This window comes from Paramormyrops kingsleyae, chromosome 1, assembly GCF_048594095.1.
Source record: "Paramormyrops kingsleyae isolate MSU_618 chromosome 1, PKINGS_0.4, whole genome shotgun sequence".
Taxonomy (NCBI): Eukaryota; Metazoa; Chordata; class Actinopteri; order Osteoglossiformes; family Mormyridae; genus Paramormyrops; species Paramormyrops kingsleyae.
The window spans coordinates 12,636,544-12,663,649 of NC_132797.1; the positions used below are offsets into that span (position 1 = coordinate 12,636,544).

Here is a 27,106-nt window from a genome sequence, read left to right on the forward strand (position 1 = left end):
TGGCTTGATGGTTAGGGAAGCGCACTTGTAATCGAAAGAAAGGCACCACTGAGGTACCCTGAGCAAGGTACCGCCCCCGAGCACTGCTCCCCGGGCGCTGAATTAGCTGCCCCCTGCTATGTCATGAAAGTCACATATGGGTTAAATGCAGAGGACACATTTCGTTGTTGCGCACTGTGTGCTGTGCTGTGGTGTGTTAACAATGACCACTGATCACCTAATTCTAAAGCCGTAAAATTGAATATCGAATATGAGGCTAACTTAACTGCGGTCAGTGACAAGTTATATTCGACTTCTACCAAAGCAAATAGCCAATAGTAGTCAGTATTTAAAAAAACCAATCAAAGGAGCAGAGATATTAGCCACTGTTCCCGCCTCCAGTGTCAAAATTCATCTTGGCGAGCGAGCGAGTGCTGTGCAGACGTGAGATAGGGTCCAGCGAATGCGAGCGCGTAGAGAGGATGGGTTTTTAGCTTGCGAGCGCACATGCGCACGTGGTTCGGCTTTTGGCACTAATTTAAGGCCGAGCTATGGAGTCAGAATAGTGCCATATATACTTGTATGTGAACTTTCTAATTTTCACCCGTAAAATGAAATTTGCTCGCACTGAACACAATTTTCATTCGCAAAATACTGAATAGAAATACACATCACGTGATCTGTACTTGTACACTGTGTTACGCTCCAGTCTAGGGTTGGAGCCTAACAAAATGAAAGGGAATGAGGGATTGGGAATAACAACACAATAAGAGCTAGGAAAAGGGAACATGGGACACAAAGGGAGTCTTTTTTTATAGTTTTTCACAGACACTGTACAAACACTAGGTGTAACGAATGTCAGGAGTGACAAAGGCCAAAGAAACAAACAAAACCACATCTACTGAATATAACCCCAAGCTAAGCTAATCCTAAGTGAAAACAAAAGGGTGAAATGAAACAACAATGCCTAATCTCCCTAACCCAAACAAACAACAACCCCCACGTTTACGAGGAAACAAACAGGACAGACACTCCCTACACACACCTAGTGGAACACGAAACACGCAGTCAAAGCAAAGGTATCTAGAGGGGAGATCAGAGAGGCGAAGTCCAAGTACAAGCGAAAGTTCAAAACCAAGCAGACAGTCAAAACCAGGGCGAAGGTACAATAAGGGATGAGGCAAAAATCGGAAGTCAAGAACAAAACAGTCACACACAAGCAGTCATACAAAAAGCAAAGCGAACGAAGAGCGAGCTAGCAGGCGAGAAACAAGTAGCAGGCAGCCGAAGTGGCGAAGCTGCGGCCTCTTCAGCCGACGAACCGGAAACTGCTCCAAAGGCAAGGGAGGCGGGGCCAGGTCCAGAGGGAGGAGTCGAGGGAGTGGTTGACCAATGGGCGAGTGGGCAGGACGTCCGGAGAACCTGTAGGGCGTAGGCATCCTCCTGAATTTATGGCACGTAACACTTACGGCACGTATGCTGAACTTACGGCACGTAACCCAAACTTACAGCACGTAACAACTGCCCGGCCAAAAAAAGGTCACCATTTGAATTTATATAAGCAAATACTTAAAAGCCAATGACTAGATCATTATTACTAGAGATGGCAATTTCGAATCATCAAAACAATTTCGAAACATTCGAGCCAAACAATGTTTCGAAACGGTTCGAAAAGTTTCGAAACACTAGCTGTGCACAACCTGCTGGCAAAAGCCGGAACTGCAGCTATACCAAATACGGCAATACCTATTGCGGCAAGTTTAGAATGTCACGAAGCTCGAATTGTCAAAAGTGTGCATAATACTACGGTGTCCGAATATAGGGCAAATCAAATTAACATTGCATAATACAAATTATCATATCATAAAACAATATTGCAAAAATAAAAACAAATGTACAATATGCAAAGCACTTTTGCCAGTCCCAAAACCAATTTACAAAAGTGAAAACAAATTTACAACACGCGAAACATTTTTACCAATTTACAAGCGGAGGATCACAGGGAAAGCGTAGGTACGATACAGAGGAAGTTTGTGCCGTGTCAGTCAAACAGTTTCGCCGGGTGAAGTAAACGGAGCGTGAGACATGATGTTTTCTCCGTTTTATGGGAATTATTTCAGCCAACTGCATGGCTCGCTTTTGTGTTTCCTGTAGGAAACTTCACCGCGGTGGTTAACCGAGCCTCATATTCTATATTAAATTTTCTGGCTTTAGTAACTTTTAACGGAAGTAAGGTGGGGCATTTGTAATGACAGAATTGTAATGTCCAGTACACAGACAACGATGCACACCGATTTTTTTGCGCTTCAAACCATTTCGTGATTTGTGAAAAATCTTGTTGATAGCTAATAGCTAGCTATAATAGGTCCTTTCAGCTGTAATGACATGGTGGTTTAGCATTTTGGGCTAAAAGCGATTGTGGCACACCCCTTTCCCTTATGAAAATTCACTATGGTTTTTATGCAGTAACCATAGTTTTACTATTGCAGTCAATCAAAACCTAAATTGGGTCTTATATCATTTATAGAGATTTTTTGTTCCCATGGTTGTGTATTGTCAAAGCATAATTTCTATATTTACATACCATCCGAGTATTGAGTGTGCATAGTAATTAATTAGCTACTGAGGTTAGAATACTCATCCTATCTAGGTTTGTGTATGTTGAGCAGGTTTTTGGAATGGTTTAGTTTTAATTAATTTGTATAGAATAGAACAGTGCAAAAACGCAGTTTCAGACAACAGTCTTTGTCTATGTTAGCAATGTTAATATATGTATATGTAATCTATTTGTCTATGCGTACTCTAGCTTTTTGATTTATGTTTCTAACTGATTCTAAGCAAAACCTTGATATTACACCTACTATAACTATATATATGACCCTCACTATATTTATGCGTAAATCACACTATAACTGCTAACCTGCTTCACTAATATAATTTGATTTCAAATAATAATGATCGACCAACTACTCGCTCAAACCAACAAGCCCCGATTTTTTCCGGGGTTTTTTTAATAGCTTTTTTCTCTTGCCGTGAACAATGACACGGCGGTCACGTGACTGGTGTTCCGAAACATTTCGTAAACTCTGTATTGAAACCAGAAGTTTCGGACGTGTTCGGAACGGATCGATCCTGGGTGCCGCAATTGCCATCTCTAATTATTACTGTCACAATCCGCTCCGTTCGATCCCGATGTGTGCCACACCCACCTCGTTACCTCGTGTGATTCCCTGATTGTTCTCACCTGTGATTCATTACCCTTAGCCTGTCTCCTGTATTTAGTCCGTGTCTAAGTCAGTAGTCCCCAGTTCCGTCATTGTATTGTTGCTATGTGTAGTCGCCTTCAGTTCTGTGTGCTCAATAAACCCCATTTGCCCGTCTCACCGGCTGGACTCTCCTGCTTCACTGCTCGCCCGCCGGCTACCGTGACAATTACAGCCCTGCAACGTTATGCAGCAGTAAAGTAAAGTCAGCTGAGTACCTGAATCTACTGAATGGCCAGGTTACACCTCCATCCATCATAAATGGATTTTGTCTTTCCTGTTGGCATGGGCATATTCCAGGACAATAATGCCAAGATTCAATGGGTTCAAATGGTCAAAGAGTGGTTCAGGGAGTATGAGGAATCATTTTCACGCGTGACTTGGTCATCACAGAGTTGTGACCTTAACCTCATTGAAGGTCTCTGGGATGTGATGAAGGAGGCTTTATGGAGTGGTTCAACTCACTTGTCAATACAGGATCTCAGTGAAAAATGAATGCAAATCTGGATGAAAATAAAGGATGAGATGTTGCATAAGCTTATGTGGAAACAATGCCATGACAAATATGCATCATAATCAAAGCTAAAGGTGGTCCAACAAAAAATTCAAATGGCGACCTTTTTTTGGCCAGGCAGTGTATATGAAGATTTGTGAATGAACGTGAAAAACATTTTGCAAATACACGTCAATATTTTTTGTAAATGCGAAACCAAACATCTTCATAAAAATATTTTTTACAAAGATAGAATGGTTTTCAAGTACAAAACCTGTATTGCAAATCCAAGTCCTCTTGCAAATACAAACCTGCGAGTGCAAATTCACACTTGCGCGCATAAATAAGTTTGTTTCCCCAGTCCGGTCATTGGGTGCGTTCGACTTGCTTACAGCGCTGGCTTAAAGCAACGCATTCTGATCCTGACGCAATGCATTACGGTTAGATGCATTGCGACCTCTCACCCGGCTGCACAAACTGGAACTGCCTCCGTGACGACACACCTTTGCCCTTATTGGCTGAAGAGTTTAGTTACACGCATGACGTTTGTATCCCAGGCAGTTCCGATGCGTAATCTGCTATTTCTCCCTTTGTATACTATGATTGAAATAAAGATTTAAAAACAAACAAAAAAAAATTCTCCCCAATATCACGTAAAGTAGTGAGAACTGGTTTTCAGTTAATTTACCTGGTAAAATAGAGTGCAAATAAATGACATAAATGCTCTAATAGTACACCTCGTAAGTTAGTGGTTTATTTATTGTCAGTTACTGTAATGTTGCGCTGCTTTATTTGGTTAATCGTCCAGTCTGTGAAGAAGGCATTCAAGTAAAAATTGCATTGTAGTCCGTACATGACAATAAAAACTTTGAATCCGGTCCATTGTTTATTTTTATCATTACTCTGTATTCGTTAATTTGTTCGTGAATAGCAAACTTTTAGGTTGTAACATTTGTACAACTACTACGTAACTGTTTGGTGAGCAATGGCTAGCAAAATTATATAAAGTACAGTACATACAGTATACAGTATTTTCAATAAAATAGCATTATCACCAACAATCGCTACTACTACAGCAAATGCGAGTCTGACACTGAAGCGTTACCTTTTGTTTCCGAGTCGCGCTGTGTGACTCATTTCCTGGTGCGTACAATTGATATCGGTCAGCGTTCACGGTTCGATTAATGATATTCAGATCGAGTTCTATGTCAATCTGGTTTGTTCGACTTTCAAGAAATTAGCGTTCTAGTGAGTTCGAGAACCGAGGTACCACTGTGTGTGTTTGTGTGTGTGTGTGTATATATAGCCTAGGCCCTATATATATATATATATATATATATATATATATATATATATATATATATATATATATATATATACTAGGGCTGTCAAAATTAACGCGTTAACGCGGATTAATCCATCATCATGATTAATCTGATTAAAATTTTTAACGCAATTAACCCATCTGCAGCACAGAATGATTCAAAATCCCTGAAATGTCTCTGTTAACCCATTTCGGGCAGTTTTAGTGTGTTCCATTTGCGCTCGGAACTCGTATTCCGAGTCGGATTCCGGAGTTTTGAAGCCGGAAGTGACGACATGCGCTCCAGTTTCTCAGAGATCCGCGAAATATCTCGGAGCAGCACAGAGGATCCCAAGTTCAGAATCCTAGATGGCTGCGCCCTTTATCAACAGAAGGGAAAGTTTTAGTTTTATACTGTTTAAGCACTACTTCTCATTTGTGGCTCATTAAATCGGTCGCACACGCTATACCGTCCAACTTATCTGTGGATGTGTTGCTACGGAGTTTTATATGTAAAGCACCGCGCGTAATGTGTTATCAACTGATATTGCTAACAATGGCAATTAACCGGGCTAGAATTGGATTTCATGATTAGTTGGATTATTTGTCGGATTTACGGTAGTTCGTATTAATTGTAAGCGAACGAAGATAAAGACCATTTAAACTGAGGTACCTTAAATCCGACAAGTTGTCCGGCTAAGCAAAAAATCTTGCTTTTTGATGTGGGTACATGGTATTGCACTTCTGTGGCAGATGGAATGCATCCGACTCATGTTCAAGATGTTCAATAAACATGTTAAGTGCATATATATTCCCTTTTTTCTTGAGCGTGTTTGCTCATGCAAAATTAAATGTGATTAATATAGATTAAAAATGAATGATATCTAATCGTGATTAATCAAAATTAATCCACAGCAACCCTGTGATTAATCTGATTAAAAATTTTAATCGTTTGACAGCACTAATATATATATATATATATATATATATATAAAGAAATGAACAAATAAATGAATGAATAAAGGAAAGAAATGTATCTTAATATTTTTGAGACAAACTAAAAAAAGCACTCCTAGCTTCGCATGGCGCAGCAGTGAAAATATATGTGCGTGGTACAATTAGATGATTGTGAAACGCAGAGAGAGAAGACACAGCTATTCTTATAGTTAACTTACTTCAACAGTATTGCTTGACAGTGGCACTTAAAATATTCATACTTTCATATTCATGTGTTTGAACAACAACTTTACTCTCCTCTCGAAACTTTGCGTATAATTCAGAGTGATGGTCTTTCAAATGCTTCGCTAAATTTGTCGTGCTGCTCATTTTGGTTGCGACAACTTTAATGCACTTCTTGCAAATGGGCTTGTCCACATCTTTTGGTTTTCCTTGTTCATCTGGTTCATATGCAAACTATTTCCAGACAGTGCTCCTGCTTTTTCCATTCTCTATCAAGCTTGGTGCTGCAGAACTAAAGCTGTAGTTGCTTTCGCCCAATGTCATGTTTAAAGTGTGTTCAATTAATGGCCTACCTCATAGTGAACCATCCAGACATTGAAGGAATAAATATATTTGATACTGAACTGAAAATATGTCAGTTCGCGGATGATACAGTAATATTTTTGAAGGATAAATTAATACTTGAGAAAGCATTGACTGTAATTTCAGTTTTTTCTAAAACTTCAGGCCTGTATCTGAATCTAAAGAAATGTGAACCTTTACCACTTTATGATTGTTTGGAAAATAGCATAAGGACGATTCCAGTGAAAAATGAAGTAAAATATTTAGGCATTTATTTAAATAAAGATATCAAAACTAGAGAGTCAAAAAACCTAAAAGACAAAATTGATGGTATGTCCAAAACATTAAATCATTGGTTAATGAGAAATATCACAATTTTTGGACGCAATTTATTATCCAAATCAGAGGGTGTCTCAAAGATGGTCTATCCAGCCTATTCATTATACATTACCCTGAAAAGTATTAAAAAGATTAACTCCATAATCTATCAGTTCATTTGCCGCAATAAAACACATTACATTAAAAAATCACAACTCGTCAAAGATTACACCAAAGGAGGTATAAGGACAATTGATTTTCAATCAATGGTTGGAGCATTTAAAATAAACTGGATAAAAGCCTTCCTCTTAAAACCCGACTCCATATGGTTCCATATCCCTAAAAATATCTTTAAAAGGGTGGGAGGGTTGGATTTTCTCCTGAAATGTGATTTTGATATATTGAAGTTGCCTGTCAAACTGTCAGAATATCATAAGCAAGTCTTATCTTATTGGAAGATGGTTTTTGCCCATAACTTCACGCCTCATGGTTCCACCTTGTGGAATAACAGGACCATTACAATTACTGTAATAGGAAATCATTATTCATTAGAGTGGTATGAAAAAAACATTATCTTCATAACAGATTTACTTGATAAGAAGGGGCAGTTTCTCAAAATAGGTGTTTTCAATGCCAAATTTAACATTCAGTGTTCCCTTAGAGAATATAACAAAGTTTGTAATGCGATACCTTTACCTCTGTTTAGTTTGATACAAGGTTATTTATATTACTCTAAGGGACAAATAAGTTTACCTTCTTTACAGCTAAATCAGATTCCTTTAACTAATAAAAAGTGTAATAATAAAATCATAAACAAAATATTAAAAAATATATTATTTTACGATGTTAATAGTAACACAAAACGAACAAATATACACATTTTTTGAAATGGCCTATCCCCCCCAAAGTTAAAGAAATATACCCAGCAGCAGAAATGCTTAAAAAAGGTTTGGGTTTGAGGTGGAGACATGTGGATTTTGTTTACGAAATGAAGAAAGTATTGATCATTTGTTTTTTTCCTGTTCAGTAACAACTAACTTCTGGCAGGATCTGCTAAACTGGATGAGTGTAGGAATAGATGGGATGACCCCACTGACCCTAACACAGGTTTTATACAATAATGATATTCTGTCTAAGGAACTTGCCATGCTTTACAATGTGGTAATAATTATGGGCAAATACCACATCCATAAGTGTAAATGGCAAAACAAAAGCAGAGATCGAATTTATCGACGGCAAAAGCCGCCGTGCCTTAGCAATTTGCCGTGCTGCCCTGAATATTTACAAGTTCTTGCCGGCAGAACCTTGCAGTGCCCTCTTCCTCAGTTGCCTTTGTGCCCTATTGTGTATGTTTAGATCATAATAAAGTCAATAAACTTATGAAATCAAGAACAAGTTCTTCCGTTATTTACTTCTCTGTCGCCATGTCCATGATATCTGGGTTGATAAGCGCATCCCATAATTTTACGTTAGCCACGCCTCCATGGTTAAATTATTCAGAGCGGCTATTCTGTCATTACTTGACGTTGTAATAATTTATAATAGACTGTAATAATTCATAGAAGATTGAAATAATTGATACCAGATGTGCCTTGAATTTTAGTGAAAACGGAGAAGGAGTTAGAGCATAAACTGTACTGTCCTACAGCTGCTGTCACGGGACAGTTCGTAGTGGCTCGCGGAAGTGTTGCGGGACAGTTTGTAGTGGCTCGCGGCACTGGGCGGGACAGTTCCTAGTGGCTCGCGGCACTGGGCGGGACAGTTAGCAAGTGGCTCGCGACAGTGTTTGAGTGTCTCGGGACAGTGTTTGAGTGGCTCGGGACAGTTGGCGAGTGTTAGTTGACTTGAACATGGTCACTCATGCATTATTTTGAAGTTCTGTTAGTCATGTTAGTGTTCAATGTCTCAGTAAAAAAAATGTTAAAGTTTTTATCACTGACAATAGCTGGTTCTGTTTTTTTTCATAAAACATTTCGTCATTACTGAGTAGGTGAATGAAGGCAACAGCATCTTTATTTCAATAGCTAGTCTAACACTATTTCACAGGGTGCTAATGCATTTATTGCCCTTGAAAATGTCAGAATGCTAAATATTTCATGCGTCCGGCTATATACCTTTTTGCCTCAGTGCCCTGGCCAGTAATTCTTGGTGCCCTCCGAACCTACGGGAAAATGCCTTATAGTGCCCTCCTATATTTGAGGGGATAAAAGGCAAACATTGCTGTGCCCCCCGAACAAAGTAATTCTATCGCTGCGTTGAGATGGTAGAGAGAGGAGAACTACCCAATCCAAAAGTGTAGTCATATGAAGAGATGAAGAATCGTTGTTCTGATCCTCTCTTTCCAGTGAAAGTGGGGGTATTTCAGAGCGTTGCAAGAGAAATTACCACCTTCCTCACTGTGTATCAAACAGACAAACCCATGCTGCCATTCCTCTCCCAGGACATGCACAAACTAATTAAAGGTATGTATTTATCTGTATTCTGGTGAAACATACGCATTGATTAGCATATTACTGAGTAGCATATGTTCTGGAATAGTGATACATAAGTTCCCTCTAGTGGTACACTGGAATGCAGTTCATAATAAATAATATTCATATTAGAATTAAATTGCTTACATTACATGTACATTACTTGAATACTGCCTATGCTACTTTATTTTAAATAGGTTGTAATGATTAAATATTTGTTGAGGTGTTATTCGTGAAAAGTTTGAGAATCACTAATGAGGGATAAAGACTAAAATGTAAATGTACTTATGATATCCAAGCTATGAAGGTGTATAGCTGCATCACATATTTGGTCTACTAAACACTGGTTACTGGTTTGTAAATTTTCAAATTTAATTTTTATTATTTGCAGGGCTCATGGGGCGATTTCTAAAGTAAAAGCACCTGGACGAGGCCTCATCCACACTGAAGCTCCTTCATGTTTCTTTTCAGGATAGCAGTCTGCACAAGGACAGTTCTAAGACTGATATTGGATTTGCAGCAGAGGCAGAGATATTTTTCATTTTTTTTCCACAGTTGGATAGTTTATCCTTCTTTAGTGTAGGCAGTGGTAGAAATGCTGTTTCCTGTGGTTGGCAAGTGTGAAAATGCTGTTAAGAAAATTTTAATTTTGTTATTTTTTATTATAGGTAAATAACACACATTAACCTGCCTTGGTCAACATGAACTCCATAGCAAAATAAATCTACATATAGATATGCATATTTTTGTTTTGTTTCCTATAAATCGTGTGCATTTTTTGGAGGAGTTCGGCATAACAATTGGTTAATAATCAGCATTAAATAATAGCTAATTAAAATGTAATTAACTTCAAAACATATTGGTGGAGATATTAAAATTTACCTGAGCTAATAATTCCTACACGTGCTTATAAATTCTTATTAAAGAAGTCCCAACTGCACAAACCAACCGTTCTGCTTAACCCATGGCTGAATATTTATGGGCCATTTTTTTTTTCAAATATGCAGCATACATGACTGCCAAATCTGGCTTGGATAAAAATGAAGTTAAGGAGATGATTGCCTGGAAGTGTGCAGATAAAGATAAGATGAGCAGAAGAAATTTAAGAGTGTGACCTCTGTGTTACATGAAGGTGAGGTAGTTTTTTTTTTTTGCTCCTTCTACTTGTTTCTGCAATCTACTGTTTCACATGCCTCCAAATGAATGGAAGCAAAATTAGATACCTGCTTAAAATGAGTAAAGGCACCACATAAGTGCTACAGTAATCTATAGTGTTCATTTCATCAATTCAGTTGAATGAAGCATGTTAGGATAAAATTTCTGAATTGACTGTGCAGTAGTGTACTCAGCAATGCTTAACAGGTGCAGGTAGAGATGTATTGTTCCTTGAAGGTGAGCTTACTTCTTGTAAACTAATTTTTCTTTCTGTCTCTGTCCCCATTTATCTTTGTGTCATACCACCCACCCCCACCCCTGCTTACATGGATTTTTCTCGGTTTGGATGGACTAATTAATTCAGCACTATCATATGTAATGTTTTTGACAATTGTATTGAGTTTAATAAATTAAAATGAAATCATGTATTTGGTTGTAGTGTGTTTTTTCTGGTACTAAAATGGTTCATGGAAATGTGTGAATTAAATAGAAATTGAATATAATTAACAAGCATAACATATATAGGATTTAGAATTTATTGTAATGCATTTAAACAAGAAATAAACCTATATTCCTATATAATTTGAAATCTTTACATAGGTTTATAAAATGTGGGATTTTGGACTTTTATAGGACTTATTCTTATAGGATTAGATGCATGTTTATAGGGATAATCATGTGATCATGTCATTTTGGTTTAGTTCTTATCGTATAGGATGTAACCTATAGGTGTAATGATCGCGGCAGTTGAGCGGGCAGGAAACGGCGATGGACAAGGCAAGCAGGCAGGATTGCAGGAAAAAGGGTTTATTCGGGGAGACTGGGCAAACAGCGATGCACATAATTTCATTTCAAACACTTTATTTGTCCCCGAGGGGCAATTAAAGGGCACATAGAGCAGTGTGATCAAGATCAGATCAACCTGACCATACATATACAAACAGTAGGGGAAGACAGGTCAGGAGACAGCCGCTGTACAAGCCAGCCGGTCGACCGCGCGAGCAGCGACCCGGGCATAGGAAGAACAGAGAAAACGATTACATGAGGTGAGAGAGGCGAGTAAAAAAAAAAAACAGGCCCTAGACTGTACTCCATTAGGGAGTATAATCTAGGAACAGAAAAAAACACCTCAGCAACATAAGCACATAGCCACTACACAATGTAAAATGGAGACAAGCCACAGGGAAGGGAATGGGGAAGTGGAGGTAGTCCAGCATAGAACAAACAACCATCCGGCCCTGCAGCCAGATGCCCTGGTCATCGACCCGCCTGTTCACGTTGGGGGTGTCAAGCGGCAAAGGCGTTGGATAGGGGGAGGGTGTCCTTGGGGTCGGGGGAAAGGGATGCAAGAAAGTCTCACTGCCTTGTCCTTCTGGGGGAGTTGTTGAATTCAGCAACGGCCTTGGCCAGCTTCTCTTTGCAGAGCCGAAAGCTTCTCCGTGATGTTATCAAGTCTGCGGTCCATAGTCACAATGATGGTATCCAATTTCTGAGTGCCGACAGCTCTGCCAACTCCGTCAATTATCCCGGCTAGCCTATTGGGGCTTTGAGCGGCTGTCACCGTTTTCTTCAATTTTCGATAAACCAGGGCGATGCCTAATCCAATCAGCATAAGACCCGTTATCAAGGTTCCGAATAGGTAGATATCTTCGACGTCCTCCACGGAAGGAGCTGCCAGACACACGACCCTCCACTTCTCCCATCCGTCCATCGTGTAGTCAGCTGCGTACGTTCCTGCAGGACAGTCAGGTTCCCCCGAACCTGCGCTCCTCTGTGATCAATGACGGACACCCAACTAAGGAAGACGTGGACTAATATACATGAAACATGATATTATCATGATAATGAGGGGGCGTTGCACACAGGAGGATCGGACGAGCAGGTCATGACAGAAGGATTCTACACAGGATTTTATCCTGTAAGACAAAGGATACAATTATATTGTAATTATATTATGTAATGGCGTGCAGAGGCTTTCTCCTAAATGTGCCAGTGATGGAAGCACAATAAATAGACTTTTTCATATCAGTATTAACATCCTCCAATCTATACTTGTGGCCTTTTTTGTGCATTGTGTCCCTTCCCTTGGAGGGAAACCTGTCGTCTGATCTTGGGTAGAGAAACTTCCCCTGATACCAACTGTAACAATGTATGATGAGCCAGAGAGCCATAAAATGGGCTTTAGCTACAAAATATTGTTTCGTTTACTCTCCACCAGCACTGAACACCAGCTCCTGCATGCCAGTCGGCTAAATTTACTAAATTAGACATTCCCAGCTGACTTCAAAGATCTCCTACTTACATATAAGGCACTTAAAGGTCTAGCTCCTGCCTACCTGACAGAATTACTTTATAAGTTTATAAGCCGCATTGACCACTCAGATCATAGAATGCAGGTTTCCTTGATGTTCCACATATAAATAAAGTGAGAGTGGGCGGTAAAACATTCTGCTACAGGACCCCTATATTATGAAATGGTCTACCAGCCTATGTTTGGGATGCTGATTCGGTCTCAGTCTTTAAATCTCGACTGAAGACCTATTACTTCAGTTTAGCTTACCCGCAACCTAACACACCGTAACTATGGCTGCTGGTGCTGCTGTACATGCCCGTTTTATCCACTTTGCTTGTGTCAACGCATGTTCTGACCATCCATGCTCTCTGCCTTCCCACATGCTTGGGTGGTGCACAGGGCACAGGGTGGGCACCATCTGAGCTGGAGTCCTGGTTCAGTCTGATGGAGGGGTAAGATCGCAAATGGGACATACAAACTGTATCATTGTTGGTGCAGCCTTCAGTGTCACCCTACACAGGCCAGCGTGCAGATCATACTTATGGATGGACTTTGGCCACCCTACACAGGCCAATGTGGATAACCGACTCATTGATGAACTTCTGGCTTTCTTTATTAAATTTTTTTCCTTCCTTTTGCCTGTTCTCTAATGATGTAGGAATGTATCACAACACATCCATGTAAAGCACCTTGGGACAACTTTATTACTGTTTTGATACATGTGCTTAGATGTGTTTAGTACAGTATATGCTCTTCTTGTTTCATTCGGTTCATTTTGTGTTTAAATGCTAAAAAAAACATATTTAGGTGTAATTTTTTGGGGCCGGGAACCAATTAATTGGTTTTCCATTATTTCTTATGGGGAAAATTCGATCTGAACTCGAACTTTTTAGGATTCGATCCGGAGTTCTGAATGGATTACGTTCGAGTTCTGAGGTACCACTGTACTTTAATGGACAAAAACTTTTTTTTTTCTTTCTTCAAAACCAAGGAAATTTCTAAGTGTCCCCAAACTTTTGAACAGTATTGTATATTCTTAAGTTTAAGTGCCCCTTCACAATACATATGCGAAAAAGACAAAGAGGAAAACCAAACCGGCTAGCTATTCTGACCATCCCTCACCAAGCAAAATACAGGGAGTAGCAGCTGCTTCTGCCCTGGGGTGTTTAGACAATAGCCACCTACATGACGAGCTCGTTCTGACCTGTCTGAGACCCCCCCCCCCCCCCCCCAATCACACAGTCCACATGAATTGGTTACAAACTCTTACAACAGCACAGCATTTTCGTAACCCAGCGAGGAGGTTGTCTTTGTAGGCAGAGCTCTGTCTCTTCTGTCGCTTCTGGGACTGGAAGTTCCTCCTCTCATTCACTGGCATTGCATGAAAACATGATAAGTGGACACATCTTCCAATGAAATGTCCTCATTTATGTCGCTGTGCACCCAATGATACACAACAACATTAGCAACCAGACATGCCCCCGACATGTAATATTCAGTTTATAAATTAATTTTAAATAAGGACGTTTGTGTCAATTGCCTGTAAAGCACTTTGAATTGCATTTGAGTTGCTTGAAAGGTGCTATATACATAAAGATATTGATTGATTGGTTTGAGTGACATGTTCCCCACCATGCTGCTCTGACCCAACACTCAGTGGTTACCATTTTGGTTTCTTCCTTTGGGTGTTTTATTCTCTGTCTGCTCCCTTGTGTTTCAATCCTCAGGCTACTGGGAGATGAATGGATTTGGCCTGCTGGGGATCTACAAGTCTGACATGGACAGGGTGGGAGGAATGAACGTGAAAGAATACCGGGATCGCTGGGGTGGAGAGTACTGGGAGCTGATAGACAGGTGAGTATGTTGGGAATGGAAGAGTTCCACCCGATGCAATTTTAAGAACATGCAAGGAGCCTTGGTCTGGGGGTGCAGGCTTAAGCTGTACCAGGCAGCATTTACTGCCATTATCAAGGAGGCTCAGAAAAGGTGACATTCTAAGGTCTTTGTGGGGCAAAGACCCCCCATATGGAGTAATAACAAAATGACCACCGTCCACCCCAAGTCCATAGTTCTTCATTTTGTCATCACACAATAGTGTAATCTATGGCTCTGGTCCAGACCTGGAGTGGCCAATCAGGAGACTCAGAGAAATTCCCGGTGGGCCACTTACCTGTTATGCTGGTCAGAAACAAAATAAAATGCTAAAAAAAAAAACATATTTAAGTGTAATTTTTTGCGGCCGGGAACCAATTAATTGGTTTTCCATTATTTCTTTTGGGGAAAATTCGATCAAAACTCAAACTTTTTATGATTCAATCCAGAGTTATGAACGGATTAAATTCGAGTTCTGAGGTACCACTGCACAACAATATGCAACTAAGACAGAATTTGATCCTGAATTTTGGAGCAATACGTTTGGAGCAAATACTTCTCTGATGATACATCCACATATGACTATCTGCAGCTTTTTATTTAGACATCTTAACTTCTTATTTGAAGCAGACATTATTACTCATTCATAAGTAATAAAAGGAACATTTTCACCAGACTCATTTTAAGTGATAAGTTAATGTACAAAGTGTTCTGCTGATATCTGAAAAATGTTTACACAAAGATGGTTGAAAAACTGATGAAAAAGCTTCATACTCCTTTGAACTATGAGTCATATTTGCTACTACAAAATTCAACAAGAGAAAACAAACAAAAATCTTTTGTAGAAAGCACAAAATTCACGTTATCCAAGTCAACTGCCTATAAAAGCGTCCTTGAACATGGCGATGGTAACAATTTAAGAAGCCAGTAAAACCATAGCGCATCATTTCATTGGTTAGAAAAAAAACCAAAACTTTATTTTAACAACAGCCAGATATTCTAAAACAAACAAAAAAAAATTCTTCAAATATAAAATCCTCTTAGATGCTATAAATCATACACTAAAATGACAATGCCATTTTATGCAGGAGGGACAAGCAGCAGCTGCACTGAATTCAGAATGGTAAACAGTGCCAAACAGCCTGAGAAATACAATTACCCCCTTAATCACAAACACCCAATGGAATCAATCCGTCATACTTATGTTTTGCTGTTCTTTAGGACACACCGTTCTGAGAAAATAAAGTGAGACAAAAAAAGACACTGGAAATTTACAAGAACAAACACAAAGGAAAACCAGTACCAACCTTAAAAGAATACATATCCACAATAAAATATGACTTTGGACGGTGACACACTGAAGGCCAAATTGACAGTGAGAACATAGCGAGCAGCTGATGAGGACTCCTGCTGACACTCTGCTACAGAGATCTCTGCACATCCGCTTCACCCACGGGGCATCAGGTACAGCTTTGCCAAAAAGTTCCATTTACATACGCCATTGTGGCGATGAATATGACTGCATAATAACTGTTTCCATGGTGACACTGCTGCATTGCAATGTTACACTGCAAGTGTTATTCAAGTGTAAAAGACAGGGTGACAACGAGCACACTGCACTAGGCCCAGTGCATCATCTTATACTGGTTTGCATAATTTAACCAGCTTCACTTTACCGGTTTAACAGGCACTTTATTAAATATATAAATTCACCAATCCTGAAAAATGTACAGTTAACTAATATACATAAGAAAACGTGTTTAAAATATCAATGTTCAAAATATCATAAAAAAATAAAATATCCATGATCATTTTTCACAACGCAAGCACATCAAATTCCTTACACTGGTTTAAATACAGCCTTCCCTCAATTAAAAAAACAAAAAAACATTTGACATGTAAACAGTCAAGAATTAAAATATATCAAATACATGTTTGGTGATCAGTGACAGTCTTTTTCCACTGCAATGGATATAAAGAACAGAAAAGATTCACCTGCAGTTGACGTGTAACACGAGGCATTCAGTGGCCAAGTGGAGAGAGAGTGTGTTTCATTAGAGTTGTACAAAAACAACATGCATTAACACAGCATGATAAACTCTTCTTCCCTGAGTAGTGAAAGGCTCGGAGCCTGCAGCAGGGGGTTGCTACATTGGCTTGCGGAAACGTCGGTTCCACATGCCTCGTTTGGAGTGGTAAAAGTGCAAGAAGTTCCTGATGTAAATTCTGTCCACCTCAAGCCCTGCGTGAAGAACCCTGGGAGCAGAAGAGGAAGTAAAGATCTGTTAATTATGGTGGCGGCACTGAGTTACTAAATTTACTAAATTAGACAGGAAAAACAAACAGCATGAATATACTTTGCTACCTTACATTTATAAACATTATGCTCAAGGACACTATTGCTGAAAGCTACTAGTTCAGAAGAATTATTCTTTTAATTAATGGGATAGATGATCCCATTTTTTGTCCCAATCTAGAACTTATAATTCATTCCTTTATCGGTCAACAGTGGCCACCTGCTTTGCATCCCTCTAGGGTAGCAGGATGCGTCGAGCCATGTGATGTGGTTAAATGAGGGTTTTTCACATTTCTTAAACCAGGGACTCCCAAATTAATACCTCAACAGGCACGGAGTGGGACTCATTTTCAGCCTGGGAGTTGTCTTTGTTCTAGGGGAACTTCAATAAACGATGACAGAGTTCAAGTCTTATTATCCAAATAAATTTATTACTGACATTTCAAGAAGAAAGAGGAGAGGTAAGGACCATGCGCTGACAGCGCGTTGCCACACCCACCACACGACGAACCACCTCAGGGATGAGATCCTGAGTGCAGCCGTGTGGCAGGTGATACCTCAGCACCACACTAGTCCGAATGGAACCATTTTTCCAGTGCCAATTCTGCCAGCAACGCCCAGATTCCCCTGTAAGTTGGAGGACCTTGCAGGGCTGGATGTAGATTAACATCATACCCAGGACATTGTTGTACAATAATTTTGTTTCCGACCAACTCAATTTTAAACTTGTCAAATTATTTTGTTTCTGACCAGCATAACAGGTAAGTGGCCCACCGGGAATTTCTCTGAGTCTCCTGATTGGCCACTCCAGGTCTGGACCACAGCCATAGATTACACTATTGTGTGATGACAAAATGAAGAACTATGGACTTGGGGTGGACGGTGGTCATTTTGTTATTACTCCATATGGGGGGTCTTTGCCCCACAAAGACCTTAGAATGTCACCTTTTCTGAGCCTCCTTGATAATGGCAGTAAATGCTGCCTGGTACAGCTTAAGCCTGCACCCCAAGACCAAGGCTCCTTGCATGTTCTTAAAATTGCATCGGGAGGAACTCTTCCATTCCCAACATACTCACCTGTCTATCAGCTCCCAGTCCTCTCCACCCCAGTGATCCCGGTATTCATCCATGTTCATTCCTCCCACCCTGTCCATGTCAGACTTGTAGATCCCCAGCAGGCCAAATCCATTCACCTCCCAGTAGCCTGAGGATTGAAACACAAGGGAGCAGACAGAGAATAAAACACCCAAAGGAAGAAACCAAAATGGTAACCACTGAGTGTTGGGTCAGAGCAGTATGGTGGGGAACATGTCACTCAAATCAATCAATCAATCAATCTTTATGTATATAGCACCTTTCAAGCAACTCAAATGCAATTCAAAGTGCTTTACAGGCAATAGACACAAACATTGTCATTTAGAATTAATTTATAAACCGAATGTTACATGTCGGGGGCATGTCTGGTTGCTAATGTTGTTGTGTATCATTGGGTGCACAGCGACATAAATGAGGACATTTCATTGGAAGATGTTTTCGTGCAATGCCAGAGGAGGAACTTCCAGTCCCAGAAGCGACAGAAGAGACAGAGCTCTGCCTACAAAGATGATATCCTCGGGTTACGAAAATGCTGTGCTGTTGTAATAGTTTGTAACCAATTCGTGTGGACTGTGTGATTGGGGGGGGGGGGTCTCAGACAGGAAAGAACGAGCTCGTCATGTAGGTGGCTATTGTCTAAACACCCCAGGGCAGAAGCAGCTGCTACTCCCTGTATTTTGCTTGGTGAGGGATGGTCAGAATAGCTAGCCAGTTTGGTTTTCCTCTTTGTTTTTGTGTCTTTTTCGCATATGTATTGTGAAGGGGCACTTAAACTTAAGAATATACAGTACTGTTCAAAAGTTTGAGGTCAAATTTCGTTGGTTTTGAAGAAAAAACCATTAAAGTACAGTGGTACCTCAGAACTCGAACTTAATCCGTTCAGAACTTTTAGATCGAATCCTAAAAAGTTCGAGTTCAGATCGAATTTCCCCCATAAGAAATAATGGAAAACCAATTAATTGGTTCCCGGCCCCAAAAAATTACACCTAAATATGTTTTTTTTAGCATTTAAACACAAAATGAATGGATAAAACAAGAAGAGCATATACTGTACTAAACACATCTAAGCACATTTATCAAAACAGTAATTTTTAAAGTAAGAAAATAAATGTATCTAAACAATGTTTAAAGTTAAAAAAAAAAACAAATGTATCCTGCCCCGATCGTCCACTCCTTCCTTGTGCCACGCCCCCTCGTTAACCCTGTGTGATCAGCTGTTTCTGATTATTGTCATTAGTCCTCTGTATTTAGTCATCGTTTCAGTTTGTTTCCCCAGTCCGGTCATTGTATTGTCCGTCTGCGTTTTGCCTGCCTTACCTGTAATTAAACCCCGTATTCCCCGATACCCTGACGTCTGCGCCTTTGTCTCTCTTCCGTCCCCGCTCGGCACGATAATATTATTAGAATTTAATTATGAAATTAATGGTTTATTATTAATATTAAAATAATGAATAAGAAATCTTTTTTTAATGTATTTTATTATATAATAATTACTGTTACTGTCTATCATTGTCTAAATGTATTTTTACTGTATAAATATATGTATTCATCTAGTGTAAACATGCACGATGCTGTCACAGTGAATGTGAGGCTGAGACTGAAGTGTTACCCTTTGTTTCCGCTGAGAGATGTGCCAGGTGACTCATTTCCCCGCGGGTACAAGTTATCTTAGGTTGGCGTTCACGGTTTGACTTCTGAGATTCAGATCGAGTTCTAGGTAATTTTTTTTCGAACTGGTTGGTTCGACTTTTAAGAAATTCGAGTTCTAATGAGTTCAAGAACTGAGGTACCACTGTAATGTCAAACCAATCAGAAATACTGTATAGAGGCTGTAGACATTGTTAATATTGTAAATGACTATCGTAGCTGAAAACAGCTGTTTTTAATGGAATATCTACATAGGTTTACAGAGGCCCATTATCAGCAACAATTAGTCTATAGTGGAATGTTGTGTTTGCTAATACAAGTTTATCATTTTAAAGGGTTAATGCAGCATGACAACAGTTAGTTCCAATCAAGAAATTTACTGTTGTGATGATTAAAAAAAGCAATAAAACTGGCCTTCTTCGGACTAGTTGAGTATCTGGAACATTAGTAATTGTGGGTTCGATTCTAAGCTCAAAATGGTCAGAAACAAAGAAACTCTTCTGAAACTAGTCATTCTATTCTTGTTCTGAGAAATGAAGGCCATTCCATGTGAGAAATTGCCAGGAAGTTGAAGATCTTGTACAATGCTGTGTACCAGAGCATGTGAGCGGAGTGGAGCGGTGAGAATTTCCGCTCCTCGCTCACGAGGCTGTTGGCTCCGCCCGCTCCTCCGCTCTAATTCGCACTAAGCCGCTCCGCTCAACACCGCTCCTCGCTCCACTAAAATGTCCTCCCGCTCCAGTCAAATTGCTCCACGCTCGCTCCAATTTAAAAGAGGGACAAATAATCTGCATGCCTAACAAATGTCACCTTAAACCGAAGCCTTATGTCATAAAGAAATATGAGCAATGGCAACATTGCCAGTCAGAACAGAAAATATTTATTTCTAAGCAACCTATCGGCAACAACGGACAGGTTTGGAAATGGCATTCCACACAAAAATAGGCTTAAAAATAAAGGAATCAGTGGGCTTAATAGTCTAAAGAATATACAGACACATTTTAAATTCCTCAATTTTTTTCTGTTGATGCAGCACGTCTCTAAAATAAAATTTTACGTTACGTGAAATAAAAAAAAAATCTTATTAGACCTACTTTGAATGACAAATTTATTTGATTACCAATATTTACTTTATAGGCTTTTATACTTTAATTTACTTTATAGGCTTTTATACTTTAATTTACTTTATAGACTTGATATGCTACAACCATATAAAACTTGCACGCGTTTTGCTCTGGCTTCCGCTTGTTCGCGTAGCACACTCATCTTTCTGAGAAAAGTGATTCCAAAGTGAAACTTTACTCACTGAAACAGTTTCACCACATTGTTGTTCTTGCTGTACATTCTTGTCATCTATACGTTTGATAAGAATAGTACACTTGTATGATTTATCAGTTTCCTTTGTGAAATACTTTGCGAATTCCATCTCGGCCAATTTGTGTAACAGTCTTGATAATTGTACAGATGAATTCTGGGTAGATTTGGGCACGCCTCAGAATTGTAGTGTGAGCGGTATCGGAGCGAAATTGGAGCGAGACAAAGTGACCGCTCCAGCCTTAATTAAAAAACCGCTCCGCGCTCTGACCAAATTCCGCCCGCTCCGCTCCTCGCTCACGCTCCGCTCCTCGCTCACGCTCCGCTCCGCTCACATGCTCTGCTGTGTACTACTCCCCTGGCTCTAACCACAACAAAAAGAGGAAAAGGAGGCCCAGTGTGCACAAGCGAGCGAGAAGATATTACAGTGTGTAGTTAGAGAAACAGACCCCTCATAGGTCTTCAACTGTCAGCTGACCAGTCTCAACGTCAACAGTGAAGAGGCAACTCTGGGATGCTGGCCTTCTAGGCAGAATTGGAAAGAAAAAGCCATATCTCAGAATGGAAAATAAAAAGAAAAGACTGAGATGGGCAAATGAACACAGACAGACATCTCTTCTTTTGCTGATGAAGATTGGAAAAAAGTGCTATAGGTGTTCAGATCACAAAGAAGAAGGTTTGTGAGATGCAGATAAATGAAAAGATGGTGACAGAGTGCTTGACGACATCTGTCAAGCATGGTGGAGGCTAATGTGATGGTCTGGGGCTGTTTTGGTGATGGTAAAGTGGGATATTTGTGCTGGGTTAATGGGAAGAAGGAAGGCTATCACTCCATTTTGCAATGCCATATGCACAAAGCCCAGTTGGAGCCAATTTCATCCTACAACAGGACAATGACCCAAACACAGCTCTAAACTGTGCAAGAACTATTTAGGGAAGAAGCAGTCGGCTGGTATTCTGTGTATAATGGAGTGACCAGAACAGTCTATTGATCTCTACCCTATTGAGCTGTTATGGGAGCAGCTTGACCAAATGGTAAGTAAAAAGTGCCCATCAAGCCAATCCAACTTGTGGGAGATGCTTCAGGAAGCCTGGGGTGAAATATCATCAGATTACCTCAACAAGCTGACATCTAGAATGCCCAAGGTCTACAAGGCTGTAATTGCTGCAAATGGAGGACTCTGACGAAACCAAAGTTTGAAGAACACAATTATTTTAATTTCAAAAAAGAGTATTTCTAACTTTGTCAATGACTATTTCCTATTTTTTTTTTTAGCTATTTTTCCTATTCAAATTCATTTCATGTGTGTTTTCATGAAATACAAGGAAATTTCTAAGTGACCCCAAAGTTCTGAATGCTAGTCTATAAATTTTTGCCATACCAACACAGTGTCTTGCAGTGGTGTAAAGTACTTGAGTAAATGGACTTCGTTACTGTACTTAAGTATTTTTTTGGCTACTTTGTACTTGTACTGAGTATCAAAAATATAAGCAACTTTTACTCTCTACTCCACTACATTTGTGACTGAATATATGTACTCTTTACTCCACTACATTTGAACGGACGCTTACCGTTACTCGCTACATTGTGATTGCGTGCGACAAGTCAGGATCTTTATCTACCACGGCTAATTTCTTCAAGTATGTCTGGCTGCAGCCTGCAGGAGGGCGGGGTTGGACATCCAACCCCGCCCACATCCAACCCGGCCCATTCGTACCGCGAAAGCCACGCCCTTGTCCAACACGTCTTAAAGCGGAAGCCAAAGCGAACTCGCAGAACGGAATCGTTGTAGTACCTGTTATGTCATTAAGTTAAAAATCTTTAGTATCCCAGTGTAATAACAGTGCTATCTATTATTTATTATTTTGTTTGTTAATGTTTCTGCTAGACACACTATTGACTGTCAATTACTGCACAAAGATTTTACTGTGGGACCCGCATGGTTGTTTGTGGTTGTTTTGCTGCTGGTTAAACGTTTCCATCAGTTAGCTGACTATCTAGCCGACTCACTACCAAAACTATGGTAACTAGGTAAAGACCTTCTTGCTGATAATATAGCTTCCATGTAGTTAACAAGACTTGACACTTAAAGACTTTGTGCGTCATCAGATATTACTGTCTGCTCAAACGACTGTTCAGCTTGCTTCCTATGGGTTACTAGTTATTAGCTAGTTAGCAAAGCCACTGTGGTAGCATCCATTAAGGCTGTGCGATATAGCAAAAATATTTTTATCATGATCATATCAAACGATATTGATAATTATCATGGTGTAATTCAAGTCATTATTTTATTACTAGGAGTGCTCCATTTTTGCTTGAAATACCCTTAAGAATTGCCCTTAAGAATTGCCCTTAAGACACCATTAAAGTCAGCTCTGAATTTGTTTTTTTATTAGTTTTTTTATTGTTTTACCTTTTTTTTGAACATTTGAGTTTGACTGAGACTGACTTTTTGTTCTATTTTCTTCTTCTGCCATTTTGAAACACTGAGGTGTTCAATTTAATGTCTATATTAGGAAATAAAGCCTCATAAATAAATAGTTCCTTGTTTTCCACATTTCTTGGTGTTCTTTGAGCCTACATTCAGTACGAGTAAAATACTTAAGTTCTTTTAAAATTGGATACTTTACGACTTTTACTCAAGTCTTATTGGAATTGGTGACTTGTAACTTGTAATGGAGTAATTTATACAGTAAGGTATCTGTACTCTTACTCAAGTATGGTTTTCAGGTACTCTTTACACCTCTGGTGTCTTGGAATGTTTTCTTTGGCTCTGAATGGAAGCACAGGTAGATACTTTCACACAGGTAGACATCCACTCGTTGCCAACACCAAGGCTTATCTTGGGGTCATAACATGAATATATACATTAAAAGAAGAAATAATAAAATACTATGAATAATAAAAGACTAAAAACAAAAATGCATCCTTGCATACCGTCGGGCTCCTCTGGAGTGGCCCCACAGTCCAGCCTCATAATGATTGGTGCAAAGGTTATCTTGCCCTCCACGCAGTGCTTGCGAATGCTGTCGATGATGGAGTGGGGGAAGTACATGTGCAGGTCACACAGGAACGCAATGCTGTGGCTGTCCTGGGAGGCATGAGTCAAACAAACAAACAAATAGGTCCCATTCAGCTGTTAGTGTAACTCAACGTACTGTATAACTCACCACATCCATTCATTTGCTATGCGGTTATCGTGGTCAGGATCAGGTGACCTGGGGTCTATACCGGGCAGCATAGGGCACAAGGCTGGGGGAAATGTACTTCTTACCAACATGTTGTTACATTATTTGTATGTGTTTTGCACCTTGCCTTTCTCCCTCACGCATATTCAGTGTTCTCCACACTTTCGACATGACTGGTTTTTCCATATGACACCATGAGGCTTGTTAGATCTCTGGAAGAATATTGAGATGTGTCCATGGCTGTATGAGCCAAGAATTACACCACATCTTTGTGAAGGGCTCCAGATTGATTGAGACACTGAAATGAATGCACGCTCTCTTGTCACAGATTTCACTTTTTGTGTCATACTCCTGTTTTCTACATTATCCATTAAATTTTGGGGTGCTACAGTGGTGAAGTGACTAGCACTGTTGTGTCTGGGACCAGGATTTGAGTCTCTGCCCCAGGTATGTGTGCATGTTCTCCCCGTGTCCTCGTGGGGTTTCCTCTGGGTTCTCTGGTCCCCCTCACCCCCGCAGTCCAAAAATATGCTAAGGTGAATTGGAGTTACCAAATTGTCTGCAATTGTGAATGGTGTGAATGTGCCCTGTGATGGGTTGGCACCCCTTCCTGGGTAATTCCCTGCTCTGCACCCATAGCTTCCAGGATAGGCTCCAGACCCCTGCGACCTTACATAGGACAAGCAAATGGGTGGATGGACATTAAATTTAATCCTTACAGAGTAGGTAATTTCTAGCAAAATCTAGCACACTCAATTAGCAGTAAAGAAGATAGATGTATATCCAATATTCAGAAATAACTTAATAAATCCAGTGTTCAAATGTCAGAGCTTTTTACTCATAACTTCTACACTAGCAATTGGATGACTATATGGCTATTCACATGTCACATCGTCTTGTGTGGAGGTTGGGACTGATATAAGATAACAGATAAAATAAGGTATCTGTTTTGTCACTGTACAAGTACGATGAGGTGATGATGCTTGGATCCTTCTATAGAAGCCTCAATAAAGACTGTACAAGCTAAATAAGTTAAAGGGAAAAAAATAGAGTAAAATAAATATCATATAGCAATTACAGTACAGAGTATAAGAGTATACAAGGAAAATTGCACATAAATTATTGCACATGAAAAAGGTTGGGTTCTACAAAGAGAGCTCCGGGCCACTACATCCGTCTGTGCCGCCATCTTCTCAAAGAATAATAGTAATTTGAGGCAGCCAGTGCCGCAGGGCATTGCTGTCACACTTACTGTGATGAGGTTAATCCCAGCTTGAAGGGCTGCAGAACGCTCAAAGTTCCCAGTCAGCTTCACATACTGATAACTGAGGAGAAGCACAGTGTGAAATTTCATTGTTTACTATTGTCAGCCAGTACAGTATGGGGCGGCAAGTGTCAAGCGCTCATTTTCATGCACAAAATACATTTTGAGCCACAAAAACATTATTTAATGACGAAATCTAGTAATGCCTTGCAGCATTTTGTCCACAAAGCTTTTGTGCACAGAAATCAAAAGGAAAGTTTAATTTTGTGCACAGAATTGATATCAGCACTTTGTATTTTGTATACAGAAGAAAGTCATTTTGTGGACAAAATGCATTTTGTGATTTAAAGAAAGTAATTTCATGGACGAAATGCATTGCATGAATTATACACAGTCATTTCGTGGAGGAAATGCATTTTATGAATTAAAGAAAATCATTTCGTGAATGAAATGCATTTTGTGGACGAAATTGAATCACGAAATGCATTTTGTCTTTTTCCAAGTCACGATAGGCACCACAAAATATATTTTGTCTTTTACATTAAAAATACAAAGCAAGCCATCTAGTAACTTTAGGTTAATTTTGTTTAGGTTGTTTTGTTTTAACCTAACTTTAAAACAATGAATAACATGAACCCTCGTGATGATAAACACTCAAACCACAGAGAATTTAAAACACATTGTTTGTTCTACTCAGCAAAAGCACCTTACAAATGAAATACTCATACATACTTTCATTCTTTACAATTCTTCATTTTTCAATAACAACTCTTTAATATTATGTATACTTTCTGTATGATTACTGGATTCTGGTTACTTCAACATTGTATATTTAGTTTTCAGTGTTTGTTGATTGGGTAGATGGTACAGCGGCTGAAAGACTAGCACTGCTGCGTCACATTTCGAAGATGGGGGGTTTTAAATCCTGTCTCGGTTCTATGTATGTGGGGTTTGCATGTTCTCTTCATGCCAGTTGGGTTTTTCCCACAATCCAAAGACATGCAATCAGGCTGGCTGGTGCCTTCAAAGTGCCTGCTGGGATAAGATCATGCTCAAAGCAAACCCACCGAGGAATATGGGCCGACTGGAGTGCCTGCTCCACATCCATGTCCTTGCTGCTGTAGTCCACGATGATGATGTTGAAGTTCTTGTCACCTGTAACATTGTAGATGTCTTCCATGTACATGATGAACTGCTGGACCCAGCGGGCCTGGTTCTTCACTGTGCACAGCATAAGAAGAAAACAGATATTTAACAAATATCACATCATCAGGAAACTGACCTACTGAGTCATACATAAATTAGTACACATTGATCAGTTTATCCAAAAAGTCTTGGTAGCTGTGGTGACAGGCCAAATGTTTTTTTTTTTTGTATTGTTTATCGAAACGTGATATGTTTAATACTTGCAATGGTGTTGAAAAATCACATTTTAAATCATGTGGGAAGAACCAGGGAGGACAGAGTAGTACACCCATTCATGTCACTGACAACCACCAACGAAATGAACTGCAGCTGCACCAAAGTAAATAATCTCTTCACCATTTTATTTGGTATTGATATTTTAAGCCTATTGATATTTTAAGCAGTAACTCTTGGGCTGCACTTTCTGAAAGTGAAACATAGGAACCGC

General features: G+C 39.7%; 1 protein-coding gene across 4 annotated transcripts in view; it reads right to left on the minus strand.

Annotated features, from left to right (window-relative positions):
* Positions 1-15,245: 15,245 nt before the first annotated feature.
* Positions 15,246-27,106, minus strand: part of LOC111845649 (beta-1,4-N-acetylgalactosaminyltransferase 3-like) — a 63,058-nt gene continuing 51,197 nt past the window's right edge. For 3 of the 4 annotated variants that reach the window (XM_072709828.1, XM_072709834.1, XM_072709838.1), the window contains exons 16-20: positions 26,541-26,694; positions 25,462-25,534; positions 23,959-24,112; positions 18,042-18,168; positions 15,246-16,924 (exon numbers count right to left, since the gene is read on the minus strand). In XM_072709828.1, coding sequence (XP_072565929.1) covers positions 16,816-16,924; positions 18,042-18,168; positions 23,959-24,112; positions 25,462-25,534; positions 26,541-26,694 — 617 coding nt within the window. In that variant the 3' untranslated portion in view covers positions 15,246-16,815. Of the gene's footprint in view, positions 16,925-18,040; positions 18,169-21,469; positions 21,543-23,958; positions 24,113-25,461; positions 25,535-26,540; positions 26,695-27,106 lie in introns of those variants that run through there. The other variant, XM_072709829.1, reaches the window with a different exon arrangement.